The sequence below is a fragment of the Haliotis rubra genome, unplaced genomic scaffold (assembly GCF_003918875.1).
Source record: "Haliotis rubra isolate DU_JTF1 unplaced genomic scaffold, ASM391887v1 Scf458, whole genome shotgun sequence".
NCBI lineage: Eukaryota > Metazoa > Mollusca > Gastropoda > Lepetellida > Haliotidae > Haliotis > Haliotis rubra.
In genome coordinates, this window is record NW_025767144.1 from 185,465 (window position 1) to 208,307 (window position 22,843).

General features: G+C 39.3%; 1 protein-coding gene across 1 annotated transcript; it reads left to right on the top strand.

Annotated features, from left to right (window-relative positions):
• The first annotated feature begins 1,375 nt into the window (after positions 1–1,375).
• On the top strand, positions 1,376–22,156 carry LOC124290121 (alpha-(1,3)-fucosyltransferase C-like). Its single transcript, XM_046726815.1, has 4 exons — positions 1,376–1,539; positions 1,750–1,996; positions 18,335–19,467; positions 20,770–22,156. The coding sequence occupies exons 3-4, from the start codon at positions 18,337–18,339 to the stop codon at positions 20,827–20,829; spliced, it is 1,191 nt and encodes a 396-aa protein (XP_046582771.1). The 5' UTR covers positions 1,376–1,539; positions 1,750–1,996; positions 18,335–18,336; the 3' UTR covers positions 20,830–22,156.
• Positions 22,157–22,843: the final 687 nt, after the last annotated feature.

A 22,843-nucleotide genomic window follows, 5' to 3' on the forward strand; every position in this document is an offset into this window, starting at 1 on the left:
CCATTTTTTGGCATATAAATGAACTGAATCAAGAGATGACTGTAGACCGCTAGGGGTTGAAGACAGGAGTGTTGTATCATCGGCTAATAAGACACAGGGTATGTGAAGTCCATGAATGGAGAGGCCATTGTTTGTTTTCCTTAATTCACAGATAAGGTCATTTATGAAAATAAGAAAAAACAGGCTGACATAACTCTACCTTGCCCAACACCGTGTTTAATGGGGAACTCATCAGATCTTTCTCCTTTGTATGATATATAAGCATATCTGTCCGTATAGCTGTGAAATAGTAGATTCCATATATTCCAAAATTTCGTATAGATCCACTCAATAGCCCAATGATTCTTAAAAAAATAACTCCTTGTCTCGTATATTCGTCGTTTATTGACATGAAGTAGCTGACTTAATCCAAAGCGTAAGGGGCCATGAATAGTTGTTTCAATACGCTGCAGCTTGGTGGACGGTCCCTATTGAACACACTCATCACACCAAGGTAGCGCGTTCATTGAGGCCTGACGACTGGGTGGCCATGTTGACTTAGGCTGTCACACGGTGTCCTCCCATTTGTGAGATCAGCCCAGTTGTTGAAGACTACCCACAGGAGGCATAGTTCATTGATGAGTTGATTAATGAAATAGATTATCAAAGATTTTATTTACAAAGAAGAAATAGTTCATTGAATATTTTACTTATTCAGAAGAATATGTAATTATGAAAACACATTTTTATTGACTATTATGAAGTTTGAAAGTCATTTTGGTTTAAACATATTTTATTATCATTATCAAAGTGTTTAATTTTTAAGGACATTTACTGGAGTATGTTAATCAATTTATCATATAAAGTTTCATTAAGTTACCTCCAAAAGATTCAGTTACATAGCAAATCAGTAATTAGCTAGGGTTAATCCATTCTATCAGCCAGGGGAGTAAGGTGTCTTTTCTTTGTTAATTACCTACTCCACTGTCTCATAACTGGGAGTCTCACAATTGGGAGTTCTCACAAATGGGAGTAGACCTGTCACACAGACCCTGAAGCAAATATATCCAAGAAAGCCCACGCAAGTCTAGAAAATGTGGCAAGTCTAGATTTCCAAGTCTCAGGGTTCCTTTTCATTATATATTTTTTTTTTACTATCAGCTATTTTTATGTAAAATATGTTCATTTCAGAGACAAGTTGTTAGTCTAATGTTGACTGTGTACGTGCCGACAGTCAGTAACTTGTTGTAAAAAGTTAATTCATGTGATCGTCTCACAGCTACCCTCAGCGTCACGCCGTACTACCCTCCCAACCAGCGACCGTGTTATTGAACCAATAGAACTGTGATTGCATAACAAACTCCTCTTTCATGTGTCGCCATGGTGAGGAAACGCTGACACACATCTTCAAGAGTCGTCTCTATCAGGTAATAGTGATAGTGTGCATTTTACAATAGGGTATAATATCGCTCCAACCAACCAAAACCCTCCCCTTCCACACCAGAGTCGACAATCCTATATATAGATCACCGGTCACGGGGCACGATTTGGTCACGAATGGTTTTCAGTAGACTAAGGCTTAGTCTCTGAATATATATAATTTTGATAGTAACAAACAAGTCCATTTATATTGAAAAGGAGCCCTAGGGAGACCAGAGATTCCCCTGAACCTGAGGAAATCTAGACTTGCTTTATCTAGGGCTTTAGCACTGCAGAGAGGGCTAGGCAGTAGGGAAATTAATGTGGTTCAGGGACTGTGAGACAGACTAGGTTTTCAGTTTCAACCCGGCCGTCGGACACTGTCGCTTTGGCGTCAGTTATTGCTGTGAGACGATTGCCGGGGACGCATATGAGCTACTAACTGTATGGACATCGGACAATGTTTACATGTCAAGAGATATGATATCCCGAAACGTTGTGCACATTGTACAACAAAGCGTGACATGGAACACGCGTCTCTGCTGAAGATGGACGACATATTGTCAAGTGGATACTGATGACACACTCCTCGAACACGGTAACTGTCTGATGTTAATGTACTTGTGTAGGTTGCCACTTATGATAGTTGCATTTAAGGCAAATATCAAATATTTATATATATGTTCAAAGCTTCATAATCAAGATTAGACAGATTATTACGTAGATTATATTAAGGTATATAGCATTGTTTCCATTTGATTAATTACTATATTTAACAAAGATCATCTGTAAGAATCTTAGATGTGTTTTATATGGTGGAATGACAGAAACTTAGGTATGTTTTATACGTTATTTTATTCCATAGTTCTGTATATTAAGCTTTACTTTCAGTCTACCATCCACTAATTGTCACACTGCAGGCTTACAACACTCCTTGCCCCAGCTCTCAGTCATTTCTATTGTTTTACTGATAGGCCAAACTGGACACGGGTCAGCTCCTATGTAAAGATTCTAGGGTGACTTGTGTATTACTTCTGAAGGAAGGAGATATTTAGCCATGGTAATTTTATGAACATTTGAGATATGCAATTGTGCAGACGAGTCACAACTGATCAGCTTGGGTATAACCAACCCGGCTGTTTCACAATCGACCCAAAATAATAGTTCGGCCTCACAACCCACAGCCGTTTGTATTCTTTCAGAATACACTAACTCCGCTATTATATTGGAGCCCCAGAGCGAGGTAGCTTAAGTCAATACATGTAAGCGGCTATTGACACTTATATTCATGTGACGACATGAACCGTTTTGACACTGTCATGACAGTGTTGGCCATTTTGATTAACTTCTAGTATGTGATATCTGATAATGTATAGCATGTAACATAAGTCAGTGGAAGCCGCGCTGGCTGAGTGGGGATGGCCTAAAAGTCGGGCCGGGCCGGGCCAAGGCGGGCCAAATATATAATTGGCTAATAAACCCATTAACGATCACCATGCCTGCAATTAATTAATGCAACATACACGCATGGTAATAATGATCAATCAGAAGCCATAAACGCGTACCATAATAACTTTATTACGAGTAAATCGGCTAAAACTCAGGAAGACGAGAAGCCTGTGAACTGGCTGACCGAGGTTACGTCTAAAAGTCGAATCTTTAAACGAAACAGGATTTAAAACGTATAAATACTTTAGTCAATTCCGATACACATTTCCATCGGTTTATTACATCTATATCCAATCACATACTACCCCATAAATTCATTATTCATCGTATTTAAAGCATGCCCACCTTTATATGATACGATCTCTCCCCCACACTCTCAACATTATCTCGGCCACAATTGTTCGGTCCGGCTTGACTCGAGCCGTCAAAAGCAACTTAAACGTAACACACGTATCTTGAATTGTGTTTAAATCCATAGAATGGCATTATATCTACTAAATATCGCTTTGTAATATTATAAAATGCAACATGTAAAGAAAACGGCTCCGTTAAAGTGAATCCCTTGTCTCTCATTTTTCAACATAGCCTCAATCAAAAGTGTTTAGTCTCTGTTCAGCCCGACTTGGCCCGTGCTGTCAAAAACACCTTAAACCTCACACATGTATCTTGAAATGTATTTATATCCATAGATTAGTATTATATCTACCTAACTATCAATGTGTGATGTTACAAAATGCCACATGTAAAGATAACTGGTTGGTTAAAGTGAAGCCCTTTTCTCTCTCCATTCTCAACATAGCCTCAATCAAAAGTGTTTAGTCTCTGTTCAGCCCGACTTGGCCCGTGCTGTCAAAAACACCTTAAACCTCACACATGTATCTTGAAATGTATTTATATCCATAGATTAGTATTATATCTGCCTAACTATCAATGTGTGATGTTATCAAATGCCACATGTAAAGAAAACAGGCACGTTAAAGTGAAGCCATTTTTCTCTCCATTTTCAACAATCAAAAGTGTTCAGTCTCTGTTCAGCCCGACTTGGCCCGTGCTGTCAAAAACAACTTCAATCTCACACATGTATCTTGAAATGTATTTATATCCATAGATTTGTATTATATCTACCTACATATCACTTCACATAGGCACAAAGCGCAGTATTTGAAGCAGAAACGTTGCTGAAAGTGAAGCTATCTTTCTATATATTCTCAACAAAGACACAGTATCACAAGCATTCGGTCCGCTTTGGCCCGGGCTCTCAAAACAACTTAAACCCCACACATGTATCTTGAAATGTGTTTAAATCCATATGTTAGTATTATATCTACCTAAATATCAATGTGTGATGTTACAAAATGCCACATGTAAAGATAACTGGCTGGTTGAAGTGAAGCTTTCTCTCTCCATTCTCAACATAGCCTCAATCAAAACTGTTTAGTCTCTGTTCAGCCCGACTTGGCCCGTGCTGTCAAAAACAAACAAAACATCACACATTGTATCTTGAAATGTGGTTATATCCATAGATTAGTATTATATCTACCAACATATCACTTCACACAGTCTCAAAGTGTAGTATTTGAAGCAAAAGCGTTGGTCAAAGTGAAGCTATCTTTTCTATATACTCTCAGCAAAGACACTGTATCACAATCATTCGGTCTGCCGTGGCCCGGGCTCTCAAAAACAACTTAAACCCCACATATGTATCTTGAAATGTATTTAAATCCATAGATTAGTATTATATCTACCTAACTATCAATGTGTGATGTTACAAAATGCCACATGTAAAGATAACTGGTTCGTTAAAGTTAGCCCTTTTCTCTCTCCATTCATAACATAGCCTCAATCAAAAGTGTTTAGTCTCTGTTCAGCCCGACTTGGCCCGTGCTGTCAAAAACACCTTAAACCTCACACATGTATCTTGAAATGTGTTTAAAGCCATAGATTAGTGTTATATCTACCTACATATCACTTCATAGAGGCTAAAAGCGTAGTATTTGAAGCAAACAACTTGCTCAAAGTGAAGCCCTATTTTCTATACATTCTCAACAAAGACACAGTATCACAAGCTTTCGGTCCGCCTTGGCCCGGGCGCTCGAACGCACCTTATACCTCACACATGTATCTTGAATTGTGTTTAAAGCCATAGATTAGTGTTATATCTACCTACATATCACTTCATAGAGGCTAAAAGCGTAGTATTTGAAGCAAACACCTTGCTCAAAGTGAAGCCCTATTTTCTATACATTCTCAACAAAGACACAGTATCACAAGCTTTCGGTCCGCCTTGGCCCGGGCGCTCGAACGCACCTTATACCTCACACATGTATCTTGAATTGTGTTTAGATCCATAGATTGGTATTATATCTACCTAAATATCTCTTCACTGAGTCTCAAAGCGTAGTATTTGAAACAAACACCTTGATCAAAGTGAAGCTATCTTTTCTACATATTCTCAACAAACAGTATCACAAGCGTTCTGTACGCCTTGGCCCGGTCTCTCAAAAACAACTTAAACCCCACATATGTATTCTGATTTGTGTTTATATCCCTAGAATAGTATTATATCTACCTAAATATCAATGTGTGATGTTACAAAATGCCACATGTAAAGATAACTGGTTCGTTAAAGTTAGCCCTTTTCTCTCTCCATTCACAATATAGTCTCAATCAAAAGTGTTTAGTCTCTGTTCAGCCCGACTTCGCCCGTGCTGTCAAAAACACCTTAAAACCACACACATATATCCTGATTTGGGTTTAAATCCACAGATTAGTGTTATATCTACCTAAATATCACTTCATAGAGGCTAAAAGCGTAGTATTTGAAGCAAACACCTTGCTCAAAGTGAAGCCCTATTTTCTATACATTCTCAACAAAGACACAGTATCACAAGCTTTCGGTCCGGCTTGGCCCGGGCGCTCAAACGCACCTTATACCCCACAGATGTATCTTGAAATGGGATTAAATCCATAGATTGGTATTATATCTACCTAAACATCACTTTGTAATGTTATCAAATGCCACATGTAAAGATAACTGGTTCGTTAAAGTGAAGCCCTTTTCTCTCTCCATTTACAACATAGTCTCAATCAAAAGTGTTTAGTCTCTTTTCAGCCCGGCTTGGCCCGTGCTTTCAAAAACACATTAAAACCTCACACATGTATCTTTAAATGGGTTTATATCCATAGATTTTGTATTATATCTACCTACATATCACTTCACACAGTCTCAAAGCGTAGTATTTGAGGCAAACACCTTCCTCAAAGTGAAGCTATCTTTTCTACATATTCTCAACAAACAGTATCACAAGCGTTCTGTACGCCTTGGCCCGGTCTCTCAAAAACAACTTAAACCCCACAAAAGTATTCTGATTTGTGTTTAAATCCATAGATTGGTATTATATCTACCTAAATAACGATGTGTGATGTTACAAAATGCCACATGTAAAGATAAGTGGTTCGTTTAAGTTAGCCCTTTTCTCTCTCCATTCACAATATAGTCTCAATCAAAAGTGTTTAGTCTCTGTTCAGACCGGCTTGGCCCGCGCTGTCAAAAACTACTTAAACCTCACACATGTATCCTGATGTGTGTTTAAATCCATAGGCTGGTATTATATCTACCTGAATATCGCTTTGTAATGTTATAAAATGCCACATGTAAAGAAAACTGCTCCGTTAAAGTGAAGCCCTTGTCTCTCCCCAAACACAACATAACCTCAATCAAAAGTGTTTAGTCGCTGTTCAGCTCGGCTTGGCCCGTGCTGTCAAAAACACCTTAAAACCACACACATATATCCTGATTTGGGTTTAAATCCATAGATTAGTGTTATATCTACCTAAATATCACTTCATAGAGGCTCAAAGCGTAGTATTTGAGGCAAACACCTTCCTCAAAGTGAAGCTATCTTTTCTACATATTCTCAACAAACAGTATCACAAGCGTTCTGTACGCCTTGGCCCGGTCTCTCAAAAACAACTTAAACCCCACAAAAGTATTCTGATTTGTGTTTAAATCCATAGATTGGTATTATATCTACCTAAATAACGATGTGTGATGTTACAAAATGCCACATGTAAAGATAAGTGGTTCGTTTAAGTTAGCCCTTTTCTCTCTCCATTCACAATATAGTCTCAATCAAAAGTGTTTAGTCTCTGTTCAGACCGGCTTGGCCCGCGCTGTCAAAAACTACTTAAACCTCACACATGTATCCTGATGTGTGTTTAAATCCATAGGCTGGTATTATATCTACCTGAATATCGCTTTGTAATGTTATAAAATGCCACATGTAAAGAAAACTGCTCCGTTAAAGTGAAGCCCTTGTCTCTCCCCAAACACAACATAACCTCAATCAAAAGTGTTTAGTCGCTGTTCAGCTCGGCTTGGCCCGTGCTGTCAAAAACACCTTAAAACCACACACATATATCCTGATTTGGGTTTAAATCCATAGATTAGTGTTATATCTACCTAAATATCACTTCATAGAGGCTCAAAGCGTAGTATTTGAAGCAAACACCTTGCTCAAAGTGAAGCCCTATTTTCTATACATTCTCAACAAAGACACAGTATCACAAGCTTTCGGTCCGGCTTGGCCCGGGCGCTCAAACGCACCTTATACCCCACAGATGTATCTTGAAATGGGATTAAATCCATAGATTGGTATTATATCTACCTAAACATCACTTTGTAATGTTATCAAATGCCACATGTAAAGATAACTGGTTCGTTAAAGTGAAGCCCTTTTCTCTCTCCATTTACAACATAGTCTCAATCAAAAGTGTTTAGTCTCTTTTCAGCCCGGCTTGGCCCGTGCTTTCAAAAACACATTAAAACCTCACACATGTATCTTTAAATGGGTTTATATCCATAGATTTTGTATTATATCTACCTACATATCACTTCACACAGTCTCAAAGCGTAGTATTTGAGGCAAACACCTTCTTCAAAGTGAAGCTATCTTTTCTACATATTCTCAACAAACAGTATCACAAGCGTTCTGTACGCCTTGGCCCGGTCTCTCAAAAACAACTTAAACCCCACAAAAGTATTCTGATTTGTGTTTAAATCCATAGATTGGTATTATATCTACCTAAATAACGATGTGTGATGTTACAAAATGCCACATGTAAAGATAAGTGGTTCGTTTAAGTTAGCCCTTTTCTCTCTCCATTCACAATATAGTCTCAATCAAAAGTGTTTAGTCTCTGTTCAGACCGGCTTGGCCCGCGCTGTCAAAAACTACTTAAACCTCACACATGTATCCTGATGTGTGTTTAAATCCATAGGCTGGTATTATATCTACCTGAATATCGCTTTGTAATGTTATAAAATGCCACATGTAAAGAAAACTGCTCCGTTAAAGTGAAGCCCTTGTCTCTCCCCAAACACAACATAACCTCAATCAAAAGTGTTTAGTCGCTGTTCAGCTCGGCTTGGCCCGTGCTGTCAAAAACACCTTAAAACCACACACATATATCCTGATTTGGGTTTAAATCCATAGATTAGTGTTATATCTACCTAAATATCACTTCATAGAGGCTCAAAGCGTAGTATTTGAAGCAAACACCTTGCTCAAAGTGAAGCCCTATTTTCTATACATTCTCAACAAAGACACAGTATCACAAACTTTCGGTCCGGCTTGGCCCGGGCGCTCAAACGCACCTTATACCTCACACATGTATCTTGAATTGTGTTTAAATCCATAGATTGGTATTATATCTACCTAAATATCACTTTGTAATATTATCAAATGCCACATGTAAAGATAAGTGGTTCGTTAAAGTTAGCCCTTTTCTCTCTCCATTCTCAACATAGTCTCAATCAAAAGTGTTTAGTCTCTGTTCAGCCCGACTTGGCCCCTGCTGTCAAAAAACAACTTAAAACCTCACACATGTATCTTGAAATGTGCTCATATCCATCGATTAGTATTATATCTACCTACATATCACTTCACATTCTGTGCACAATTCGACATTCTTGAACTGTTTATTACCTTAAAGTTCTCCATGTCCCACAAGAGATCGGGAATGTCAGCCACCTTGGCTCCGGACAGTGACCTTGTCACGATCCTTTCTTTCTGCGTAACGTCCAACATACTTCAGTAACGAGTCGCCAACAAGTAATGCAGACATTTTCAGATCAGATGATTTGAATATCGGCTGCTACTGCCCAGCTTGGCCAGTTTTATATGGATGCATTTGGAGAAATCTAGGCGAGACACTGTGGATTTAATGAAAACATACTTCTCCCACTGCTCTCTCTAATACTTCTATTGTCTGTATGCGTGTTCAGGAAAACAGGATTATCTGAAACGCTTTAAAGTTTACAACATCAGGAAACGGCATCTCAGAGTAACCTTTGGCAAAGCTCTCACGGTGAAAACAATGTTCTCCCGAGCTTGAGCTGGGCAAGACAGTGTCATTGCCGTGGATGTGTTTTCATACTTTCGTATGTTCAAATTATATAACCATAACATCTCATACGGCAAGTCATTTTAGCTGATACCTTCTGATATTTATTAAATTACTGATATGTTCAAATCATGTCATGAATAGCTTCAGCCGGCTATCTATATCTGTACTATTATGAATTGATGTTTATGCTGTGGAAACTGTACGGAGAACATCCTGTATTCTGAAACCACTAAAAAACCCCACCTCTTTCAAGCATTTCATGTCATATAATTGGATATAATATCTTCTGATATTTATTTAGTTAAGTATATGTGTAAATCATATCACGAATAGCTTCAGCCCGCCATCTGTATAGGAACTAGTATTCATTAATGTTTATACTCTGGAACATAACACGAGTGGAAGCATAAATAATTATATATATATATATATATATATATATATATATATATATATATATATATATATATATATATATATATATAAAATTATTTATGCTTCCACAGCCTTTATATATAACAGAACAAATGTCTCATTTTTAGCATTACTAATTTAGTCAGTGATTACATGCCCCTCTGTGATAAACGTTATGAAGAAACGGTGGAGTAATAATAAATAACACTGAAGGCCCCTGAACGGTAATTAAGGTCAACAATGGAGTATGTTAATTGAATCACAACACCTAGCTGATTGCAATTAGTCAAGGGGCAATTAAGCAAGCTGGATACAGGTGTAATTAACAGGTGTATTAATTTCATTAGCCCGCACAGAGCCAGATTGAACACTGGGCTTCACTTTAAGCAACGTGTTAGATTCAAATACATGTACAAAGCTTTGAGCCTCAATAAAGACGTATTTAGGTAGATATAATACTAATCTATGGAATTAAACACAAACCAGGACGTATGTGTGGGGTTAAGGTTGTTTTTGAGAGTCCGGGCCAAGCCAGACCGAAAGCATGTTATACTATGTGGTTGTTGAGAATGTATAGAAATTAGGGCTTCAATTTAAGCAACGTGTTTGCTTCAAATACTACGCTTTGAGACTTTATAAAGACGTACTTAGGTAGATATAACTCTATTCTAGAGATATAGACAGAAATCAGTATACAAGTGTGAGGTTAAAGGTGTTTTTGACAACACGGGCCAAGTCGGGCTGAACACCGACTAAACACTTTTGATTGAGGCTATGTTGTGTTTGGGGAGAGAAAAGAGCGTCACTTTACCGAACCAGTTATCTTTACATGTGGCATTTTGTAACATCAAACAGTGATATTGAGGTAGATATAGTACTAATCTAGGGAATTAAACACAAATCAGGACATATGAGTGGGGTCAGGGTTGTTTTTGAGAGCCCGGGCCAAGCCGGACCGAAAGCATGTTATACTATGTGGTTGTTGAGAATGTATAGAAATTAGGGCTTCACTTTAAGCAACGTGTTTGCTTCAAATACTACGCTTTGAGACTTTATAAAGACGTACTTAGGTAGATATAACTCTATTCTAGAAATATAGACAGACATCAGGATACATGTGTGAGGTTAAAGGTGTTTTTGACAACACGGGCCAAGTCGGGCTGAACAACGACTAAACACTTTTGATTGAGGCTATGTTGTGTTTGGGGAGAGAAAAGAGCGTCACTTTACCGAACCAGTTATCTTTACATGTGGCATTTTGTAACATCAAACAGTGATATTGAGGTAGATATAATACTAATCTATGGAATTAAACACAAATCAGGACATATGAGTGGGGTTAGGGTTGTTTTTGAGAGCCCGGGCCAAGCCGGACCGAAAACATGTTATACTATGTGGTTGTTGAGAATGTATAGAAATTAGGGCTTCACTTTAAGCAACGTGTTTGCTTCAAATACTACGCTTTGAGACTTTATAAAGACGTACTTAGGTAGATATAACTCTATTCTAGAGATATAGACAGAAATCAGGATACAAGTGTGAGGTTAAAGGTGCTTTTGGCAACACGGGCCAAGTCGGGCTGAACAACGACTAAACACTTTTGATTGAGGCTATGTTGTGAATGGTGAGAGAAAAGGGCTTCACTTTAACGGAGCAGGTTTCTTTACATGTGGCATTTTGTAACATCACACAATGATAAATAGGTAGATATAATACTAATCTATGGAATTAAACACAAATCAGGATACATGTGTGAGGTTTAAGGTTGTTTTTGAGAGCCCGAGCCAAGCCGGACCGAAAGCATGTTATACTATGTGGTTGTTGAGAATGTATAGAAATTAGGGCTTCACTTTAAGCAACATGTTTGCTTCAAATACTACGCTTTGAGACTTTATAAAGACGTACTTAGGTAGATATAACTCTATTCTATAGATATAGACAGAAATCAGTATACATGTGTGAGGTTGAAGCGGTTTCTGACAGCCCGGACCAAGTCGGGCCGAACAGCGACTTAACACTTTTGATTGAGGCTATGTTGTGTTTGGGGGGAGAAAAGGGCTTCACTTTACCGAACCAGTTATCTTTACATGTGGCATTTTGTAACATCACGCATTGATATTTAAGTAGATATAATACTAATCTATGGAATTAAACACAAATCAGGATACATGTGTGAGGTTTAAGGTGTTTTTGAGAGTCCGGGCCAAGCCGGACCGAAAGCATGACTGTGATACTCTGTGGTTGTTGAGAATGTATAGAAAATAGGGCTTCACTTTAAGCAACGTGTTTGCTTCAAATACTACGCTTTGAGACTCTATAAAGACGTACTTAGGTAGATATAACTCTATTCTATAGATATAGACAGACATCAGTATACATGTGTGAGGTTGAAGCGGTTTCTGACAGCCCGGACCAAGTCGGGCTGAACAGCGACTAACACTTTTGATTGAGGCTATGTTGTGTTTGGGGAGAGAAAAGGGCTTCACTTTACCGAACGAGTTATCTGTACACGTGGCATTTTGTAACATCACACATTGATATTTAAGTAGATATAATACTAATCTATGGAATTAATCACAAATCAGGATACATGTGTGAGGTTTAAGGTGTTTTTGAGAGTCCGGGCCAAGCCGGACCGAAAGCATGTTATACTATGTGGTTGTTGAGAATGTATAGAAATTAGGGCTTCACTTTTAGCAACGTGTTTGTTTCAGATACTACGCTTTGAGACTCTATAAAGACGTACTTAGGTAGATATAACTCTATTCTAGAAATATAGACAGACATCAGGATACATGTGTGAGGTTAAAGGTGTTTTTGACAACACGGGCCAAGTCGGGCCGAACAGCGACTTAACACTTTTGATTGAGGCTATGTTGTGTTTGGGGGGAGAAAAGGGCTTCACTTTACCGAACGAGTTATCTTTACATGTGGCATTTTGTAACATCACACATTGATATTTAAGTAGATATAATACTAATCTATGGAATTAAACACAAATCAGGTCATATGTGTGGGGTTAAGGTTGTTTATGAGAGTCCGGGCCAAGCCGGACCGAAAGCATGACTGTGATACTATGTGGTTGTTGAGAATGTATAGAAAATAGGGCTTCACTTTAAGCAACGTGTTTGCTTCAAATACTACGCTTTGAGACTCTATAAAGACGTACTTAGGTAGATATAACTCTATTCTATAGATATAGACAGAAATCAGTATACATGTGTGAGGTTGAAGCGGTTTCTGACAGCCCGGACCAAGTCGGGCCGAACAGCGACTAACACTTTTGATTGAGGCTATGTTGTGTTTGGGGAGAGAAAAGGGCTTCACTTTACCGAACGAGTTATCTGTACACGTGGCATTTTGTAACATCACACATTGATATTTAAGTAGATATAATACTAATCTATGGAATTAATCACAAATCAGGATACATGTGTGAGGTTTAAGGTTGTTTATGAGAGTCCGGGCCAAGCCGGACCGAAAGCATGACTGTGATACTATGTGGTTGTTGAGAATGTATAGAAAATAGGGCTTCACTTTAAGCAACGTGTTTGCTTCAAATACTACGCTTTGAGACTCTATAAAGACGTACTTAGGTAGATATAACTCTATTCTATAGATATAGACAGAAATCAGTATACATGTGTGAGGTTGAAGCGGTTTCTGACAGCCCTGACCAAGTCGGGCCGAACAGCGACTAACACTTTTGATTGAGGCTATGTTGTGTTTGGGGAGAGAAAAGGGCTTCACTTTAACGGAGCAGGTTTCTTTACATGTGGCATTTTGTAACATCACACAATGATAAATAGGTAGATATAATACTAATCTATGGAATTAATCACAAATCAGGATACATGTGTGAGGTTTAAGGTTGTTTTTGAGAGCCCGAGCCAAGCCGGACCGAAAGCATGTTATACTATGTGGTTGTTGAGAATGTATAGAAATTAGGGCTTCACTTTAAGCAACATGTTTGCTTCAAATACTACGCTTTGAGACTTTATAAAGACGTACTTAGGTAGATATAACTCTATTCTAGAAATATAGACAGACATCAGGATACATGTGTGAGGTTAAAGGTGTTTTTGACAACACGGGCCAAGTCGGGCCGAACAGCGACTTAACACTTTTGATTGAGGCTATGTTGTGTTTGGGGGGAGAAAAGGGCTTCACTTTACCGAACCAGTTATCTTTACATGTGGCATTTTGTAACATCACACATTGATATTTAAGTAGATATAATACTAATCTATGGAATTAATCACAAATCAGGATACATGTGTGAGGTTTAAGGTGTTTTTGAGAGTCCGGGCCAAGCCGGACCGAAAGCAAGACTGTGATACTCTGTGGTTGTTGAGAATGTATAGAAAATAGGGCTTCACTTTAAGCAACGTGTTTGCTTCAAATACTACGCTTTGAGACTCTGTAAAGACGTACTTAGGTAGATATAACTCTATTCTATAGATATAGACAGAAATCAGTATACATGTGTGAGGTTGAAGCGGTTTCTGACAGCCCGGACCAAGTCGGGCTGAACAGCGACTAACACTTTTGATTGAGGCTATGTTGTGTTTGGGGAGAGAAAAGGGCTTCACTTTACCGAACGAGTTGTCTGTACACGTGGCATTTTGTAACATCACACATTGATATTTAAGTAGATATAATACTAATCTATGGAATTAATCACAAATCAGGATACATGTGTGAGGTTTAAGGTGTTTTTGAGAGCCCGGGCCAAGCCGGACCGAAAGCATGTTATACTATGTGGTTGTTGAGAATGTATAGAAATTAGGGCTTCACTTTAAGCAACGTGTTTGTTTCAAATACTACGCTTTGAGACTCTATAAAGACGTACTTAGGTAGATCTAACACTAATCTATGGATATTGACACTTTTCAAGATACATGTGTGAGGTTTAGTTTGTTTTTGACAGCACGGGCCAAGTCGGGCTGAACAGAGACTAAACACTTTTGTTTGAGGCTATGTTGTGAATGGAGAGAGAAAAGGGCTTCACTTTAACGGAGCAGGTTTCTTTACATGTGGCATTTTGTAACATCACACAGTGATAATTAGGTAGATATAATACTAATCTATGGAATTAAACACAAATCAGGATATATGTGTGAGGTTTAAGGTGTTTTTGAGAGCCCGGGCCAACAGGACAGAAAGCATGTTATACTATGTGGTTGTTGAGAATGTATAGAAATTAGGGCTTCACTTTAAGCAACGTGTTTGCTTCAAATACTACGCTTTGAGACTTTATAAAGACGTTCTTAGGTAGATAATTCTATTCTAGAGATATAGACAGAAATCAGTATACATGTGTGAGGTTGAAGCTGTTTCTGACAGCACGGGCCAAGTCGGGCTGAACAGAGACTAAACACTTTGTTTGAGGCTATGTTGTGAATGGAGAGAGAAAAGGGCTTCACTTTAACGGAGCAGGTTTCTTTACATGTGGCATTTTGTAACATCACACATTTATATTTAAGTAGATATAATACTAATCTATGGAATTAAACACAAATCAGGATACATTTGTTGGGTGAAAGATGTTTTTGACAGCCCGAGCCAAGGCTGACCGAACGCTTGTGGTACAGTGTCTTTGTTGAGAATATGTAGAAAAAGAGAGCTTCCCTTTCAGCAACGTTTTGCTTAAAATGCTACGCTTTGAGACTCTGTAAAGTGGTATGTAGGTACATATATTACTAATCTATGGACATAAACACATTTCAAGATACACGTGTGAGGTTTAGGTTGTTTTGACACCACGGGCCAAGTCGGGCTGAACAGAGACTAAACACTTTTGATTGCGGATTTTGTTTTCCGAGGACTTTTTCCCCCTAAATTGTTGGGAATGGAGAGAGAAAGGGGCTTCACTTTTACTTTACTTTATGAAGTGGTATTTAGGTAGATATAATACCATTTTGTGTTTCATGTGTATTAGTAAATATAAGCATATGCATACGCGCTGGCTATCTGATTTGGACTGGTATTGTTTTACAATGAAAACACATAAAATTTTTGTGTTTGTGAATGCATACTTTGTTTGATCCTTAATAACATATAACAAAATGTTGTGATTTCAAATATTTCTTTTAATATACATAATCATGTCATATTTGCCCATTGACACTCGCCGGCATCCACGTCTCTTTAACATAAACATCCTGTGCTCATTCAGCATGAGACAATAAAGGTTAATTAGGGAACCCCAATATCTTAATTAAGGAAAGAAAAGCAGTCAAAACACTGTCACTTCCTGCCCAGGACCCCAGGATGTCACACGCTAAGAGAAGTAAGCAACCTTCCCTCATAGACATATCAAGGAAAACACATAACAAGACGGTGTCTTTTCTACAGGAATCTCGGTATGTAGTCATTGTTGTTGTTTTTTTCACCATTAACTATATATTTTCAATCAAACTATGCATTTGAGAAGGCAGGAAAAGTATCGACCCAAATGTGCAGGTTTCGTTTTAATATTCTGCAATCCATTTTTAGTATTACCCGGTGGCCCGGCCCGGCCCGACTTTTCTTGGCCCGACTTTTAGGCCATCCCGTTCGATTGGGATTGTGAAACTGGTTTTGGTTTCAGAAACTGGTTTCTCCTGTTATAAACGAGTGTCTGTTTTCGGCTGCATGGTTTCAAAGTGAAACTATTTTATAGTTTTATAAACGAGTTGATGGTTTCACCATCCGGTTTCAAAATGGATACCAGGCAAATGTCTCAGCTACTGTATATGTTGAACAAATTGAATGACAGCATTGCCCAAGGTAATATATTTGTCATTTTATCAGTGAATTAACAAACAATAGAGAGATGAGATGCTTTTGGAGGTAAATATTTGCGTATATGTAATTATACTGTTACAAGTCATTATACATATACAAGTTACATAAAATAGTCATGTTCAATATACTAGAGTTTTAAATAATATTTTCCCAGTTCTCAGTTGATTTTTATCATTATTTTGGTTACAGGAACTGCTTCTCTATTTAGCCACTAAGATCAGCTGAACCTGGCGCTTTCGTTTCCGCCATGTTTGTTGTGAGAGAACGCGAAACCGAAACTGCGAAACCTGCCTCGGAGATGGTTTCGAAGTTTCAGAGCCCAGTTTTAGGTCATAATCGAGTGCATGGTTTTCTCGAAACCAAAACCGGTTTAGCATAATCGAATAGGCCCTTAGGTGCCTGACTTTGAGGGTGTGGGTTCGAATCCCGGATGGGACTCAACCCAATAAAAAAAAACCTCGTAGAATCTGTACTTTACTGAGAACGTGTTATCCCAAATACAACATATGCTACATTTGACCACTTTCAAAATGGCTTTGTGTGTCCATAATTTGTAATATGTAAACTTTATTTGCAACAGGAGAGCTCCGAATTAGTACTTACCTTGTATTCCTTAGCTCGTCAGTTAGTCAGTCAGTTAGTTAACCGGTCAGTCAGTTAATTAGTTAGCCAGTCAGCCAGTTAATTAGTTAACCAGTCAGCCAGTTAATTAGTTAGCCAGTCAGTTAGTTATCTAGTTCTTTACTTAGTCAGTCAGCTAGTTAACAAGCTAGTCAGTTAATTAGTTTACTAGTCAGTTAGTTGGCCATGCAGTCAGTAAGCTAGTTCGTTAGTTAGTCAGTTAGTTAACCAGTCAGTCAGTTAACTAGTTAGCAAGTTAGTTAACCAACCAACCACTCAGTAAGTCAGTCAGCCAGTTAGTTTTACTATCACACTTTACCCTTTAGTGTCCTTGTGATATTACGTCGCTAAATAAGTGTAATAATCCTGAACGCGACATTAACCCCCACCCCCTCTCAACTCTTAGTACTAATTAGCTCTAGGAATAGTTGTTTCTTATTGCCTGCAAACCAACCGTGCACGTAAGTGTGAATGATATGTCAAAGCTATTTAAATCTTATTACTTAAAATTAACTACATCTTAATATGTCTTAACTAAATAATCAGTTACGTAGCTTGTGCCAGATTACATGTGGTTCATTCACTTAGTCCCGTCAGTTGGTAACACGGTAGTTGTACCATAGTCCTGCAGATACTTGGAGTGTAGGTTCCGCAGTCAGTGTTGTTTCTCGGATTGTTGGTGCTACTATCTCTGTTTGTTGTTCCATTTCCCCGTTTTCACCACACCTAGCTTCCAATAGCTATTACATACTGCCACAATTTGCACGAATAACACTTGCTATTAATCATTAGAAACACCTTAGTATCATTTCTTAGGAGGGTTAGTTAGCATTAAATCAGGGTTAGTCCATATCTAGGCATTAGTCTCAGGTAAATTTGCGGTCAGAATAAATACATACCGTAAGAATCTGGGTTGGTCCATATCTTTATAACTTTTTCGCCAACTAGTCTTATCAGTAAATGTGATTATTATTAGGTATCATTCGGCCAACAGTCACACATTATTCGGTTGCTGTGTCATCGTGTATTCTCTAAGATACAGTGAAACCTGTCTAAACCGACACCCCATGGGACCGAAATAAAATGCCGGTTTAGACAGGATGCCGGTTTAGACATATGCCGGTGTTGACAGGTTTCACTGTATTGTGTTTTGTGGCCAAGTTTATGGAAATATATCTCACGCGCGAAATTTAGAACCACACAACCTCGTTCCAACTTATGTTTTAACTTTTCAGGAAACGCTTTCCCTTTGCAGTAATGTTTCGCGAAACCTGGAGATGTCCTCGTCAGAAACGGAACTTCCGCCTCTTTGGCCTTGTCGCCATCGTCGCTCTACTGCTGTCGCTGCAGGCTCTACTAACGCCGCCAGTAGAGACGTGGTTACCCAGAATTCTCAAACACGCTCCCCGGAAACGAGGAACATTTGTGCAGAAATTCCCCAAAACCAGAACCAACTTGAACAGAACATTACAGGTCCTGCTTTGGACGCCATGGTTTGGTGATGCATCCTGGGTAACTGACTTTTCGTCCGCATTTTCATCCTGCCCAGTGTCCGACTGTGTGTTGACCAGCGACAAGTCGACCATAGCTCACAGTCACGCTGTAGTGTTTCATGCCATGGATTTACTGAATTCTTTCATAGGATACCCCATGCCAGAATATCGTAGGACAGACCAAGTGTGGGTTTTGTATAACATCGAACCGCCTCCTAACATTGCCAAAGACTTCCGGTCGTACGGGGACGTGTTCAATTGGACGCTAATGTACAGGGAGGACAGCGACATACAGCTGCCGTATTTCCAAATAGAGAAGCTGCCCCAGAAACTGACCAAAGTAAAGGACATTGCTGCCACAAAAACAGCAGGGGTCTACTGGGTGGCCAGTAACTGTGGTGACCAAGCAAGACGACAGATGGTAGTGAGAGAATTACAGAAACACATCCAAGTAGATACGTATGGGAAATGTGGGGATTATGAATTAAATAACATGGCTGACACAAAGCATTACAAATTTTATATGGCTTTAGAAAATTCATACTGCCGTGACTATATAACTGAAAAGTTTAGTGCTTCACTGGCTAAGTGGCAGATCCCTATTGTTGCTGGGGGCGGGGACTACAACAAGGTGGCGCCCCCGCACTCCTTCATTGACATCAGCGACTTCAACACCCTCCAGGAGCTGGCAGAGTACCTCAGGTATCTGGACAAGAATGACACTGCTTATAACAGTTATTTTGACTGGCACCGAGAATATCGCCTGATCGGGAGCAATCACATCGAGAATTTGTTCTGTAAGCTGTGCGAAGCTCTCCATGATAAGACCCGCCCACATCAGACTTACACGGATATACAGGGATATATAGAGGACGACACATGCCAGCAATGGACGGTAGGTGTTCTACATAGACGGAGGTGTTCTACGTATGCGACATGTCATGCACGCATTCACACGTGCATCTATTTTCTTGGATGTCTCTTGTTTCTCGGATAACCACATAGCCGATCTTCGCCAGAACAGCCTTTTTAAACGTCGATACTGTAATCGTCTCTTACACGGTAGATGTTCAACATAGACGACATGTATTCTAAATAGACGGTAGATGTTCAGTATAGACGATAAGTGTTCCATGTAGACCGCACGTGTTCTGTATAGATGGCAGGTGTTCTATATAGACTGTAGGTGTTCTATATAGACGACATGTGTTCTACATAGACGGTAGGTATTCTATGTAGACATGTCTTTTAAATAGACGTTAGGTGATCTACATTGACGGTAGGTGTTCTGTATAGACAGTAGGTTTCTTTATAGACGTCATGTGTTTTAAATAGACGGTAGGCGATCTACATTGACGGTAGGTGTTCTAGATAGACGGTAGGTGTTCTATATAGACCTTAGATGTTCTGTATAGATGGTATGTGTTCTACATAGACGGTATGTGACCGTATGGCAGGTGTTCTATTTAGACTGTAAGTGTTCTATATAGACATGTGTTCTACATAGACGGTAGATGTTCTATTTAGACATGTGTTTTAAATAGACGGTAGATGATCTACATTGACGGTAGGTGTTCTATTTAGACATGTGTTTTAAATAGACGGTAGATGATCTACATTGACGGTAGGTGTTCTATTTAGACATGTGTTTTAAATAGACGGTAGATGATCTACATTGACGGTAGGTGTTCTATTTAGACATGTGTTTTAAATAGACGGTAGGCGATCTACATTGACGGTAGGTGTTCTGTGTAGACGGTAGGTTTCTTTATAGACGTCATGTGTTTTAAATAGACGGTAGGCGATCTACATTGACGGTAGGTGTTCTGTGTAGACGGTAGGTTTCTTTATAGACGTCATGTGTTTTAAATAGACGGTAGATGATCTACATTGACGGTAGGTGTTCTGTGTAGACGGTAGGTGTTCTATATAGACTATAGGTGTTCTGTATGGACGGTAGGTGTTTTTCAGGGTTGGTGTTAATCTGGGATGACAATGTCGAAAACAGCCTAAGTCGATTTACGTTTAATATATAAATATCATAATTGTCGATTGTGGTACAGAGTGAAAAACATGGTATATTGTAACATGTATCTCTGTTAATGCCCATCATATCGACAGAACGCACGCGCACACGCAAACGCACACGCACAGAGAGGGCTTTTGAGGCTGATGTTGCACGTTTTTTCTCCCACAGCTACCTGGGTTCCTCTACCAACACATACAAGGTTACGGCATCAAGCTGGGTGTGATATGACATTCTGACGTCTCTTTGACGGTTGGAAGTTCGCCTACAAATTCTTACTGGGTTCCAGTCAAGCAACGTGTGTTGGATATGGCGATATTAAAACACAAAGCTAGTTTGTCCTCGGTATCCACTGAAACGGAGTAAAATTTCTTCAGTTCCAAATTTTCATCCGAAGTGCAATTTGTTGTATGTATCGCACAAAGCTAATGCAGATATGCCTCCGTGCTTGTTTACATTCGTCAATACAGGTTCTGCGCATGTGTGTTACCCTGATAAGCTGAGAAACCAGTGCTAAATCACCTATTTTACCCACAAGCCTATGCGATGCTTGTGTTCCGGTTTGGAATGTTTCCGGAAAACCAAGCACTCTGTGTATTGGGCGGTCTGATTCAGAGACTCGGCTGATTGCTTGAACTTTCAATCAATGGTTTGCCTGGTCCAGATTGTTTACTGACCGCTGGGCTATGGGTAGGAGGTGTGTCAAGGGATCTACTGTCTTGGCGAGGCATGAGCTCTCAGACTGCGGACTTCATTTCACAATGTGCTACCTGTTAGAACGTTGAAATGCTCAACAAAAGGAACCAGTGATTCCATCAAGTGTTGGTACCAAATTGTGGGAGAAGACCTTTGCAGACCTGTTCACATGGAATGGATCTGACTACTAAAAGTGACTGGTTACTATTCACATTACGTGGAAGTGGTGATGTTGCATAATACTCTAAGTAGAATAGTTACAAGCCACATTAAGTCCATTTTTACAAGACATGGAATACTCACGGAACTCGGAAGTGACAATGGTCTACAGTTTTCGTCAAAGGTGTTTCAAGAGTTTGCAAGAGAATTGGGACTTACACTCACAAGTATCAGTCCTTATCATTCACAGCCAAAAAGACTTGCAGAGAAATCTGCTCCAATTGTGAAGAAAATGTTGGAGTGAGTGAGTGAGGTAGTTTCACGTCGCTTTTAGCAGTATTCCAGCAATATCGCGACGGGGACATCAGGAATGGGCTTCACACATTATACCCATGTTGGGAATCGAACCCGGGTCTCCAGCGTGACTAGCCACCGCTTAAACCACTAGTCTACCCCACCTCCCCTGAATGCTAGAGAAAGATCCTCATCGCAGTATACTTGAACACAGAAACACCCTTGGATGGTATAACCTGCTCAAATACTCCTGAGTACACGTCGTGCTGGTTGACAGTGTGTGTCTGTGTAAATAGTTCCGTTAGCAATGTGTTGCGGGATATTTTTTAAAGCATTATTTTTAAAAGTTATTTTCCATTTGTATATTTTGCGTTTATGGTGTTCTAGTTATAAAACAATGTACACAGTTTTCGGAAATCCGATGCGTGGAATTTAAGTGTTCAAAGCCTTAACGTAATACGAAAACATTTAACACTTCAGACAAATAACTTACAAACAAATCTATAGTTAAAACACGCACGTACGCACGCGTGCATTTTCTTGGATGTGTCTTGTTTCTCGGATAACCACCAAGCCGATCTTCGCCAAGACAGCCTTTTTAAACGTCGAATCTTACTCTATCCGCTTTCATATTTCTTAATATACTGAACATTTATACATGGATCTATAACCGTCTATTCACGGTTTAGTTTATGACCTTTTTCAGTAGTATTATTGTAGATTTATTTGGATAATAACGGAAAGTTAAAGATTACGTACTCTCAATGTATAATCTTAATTTGAAATATTCAACTTCTTCGGACGGCCACGTAAACCGTGATAAATATGCAGACCGACCTCGCCTTTATCTCGCTGGTATCCCAAGTACACTGTCGTCAGGCTCCTCATTGTTCTCGGTGCCCTTGGTTTCGGTACCTCCTGATCTCTTGGCGCAGATCAGGAGAGTGCCCGGGTTCCCCACCGGAAACACAACCCTTCTGACACTCTGGGTAATGCAGAAGGCTGCAGTGTTGGGGAGTCTACATATTTTTCGGAAAGTACTGGGTGGGGTTCCACTAGGCAGCGTTCCCATTCGCTGTCTGGGCTGCGTGTAGAG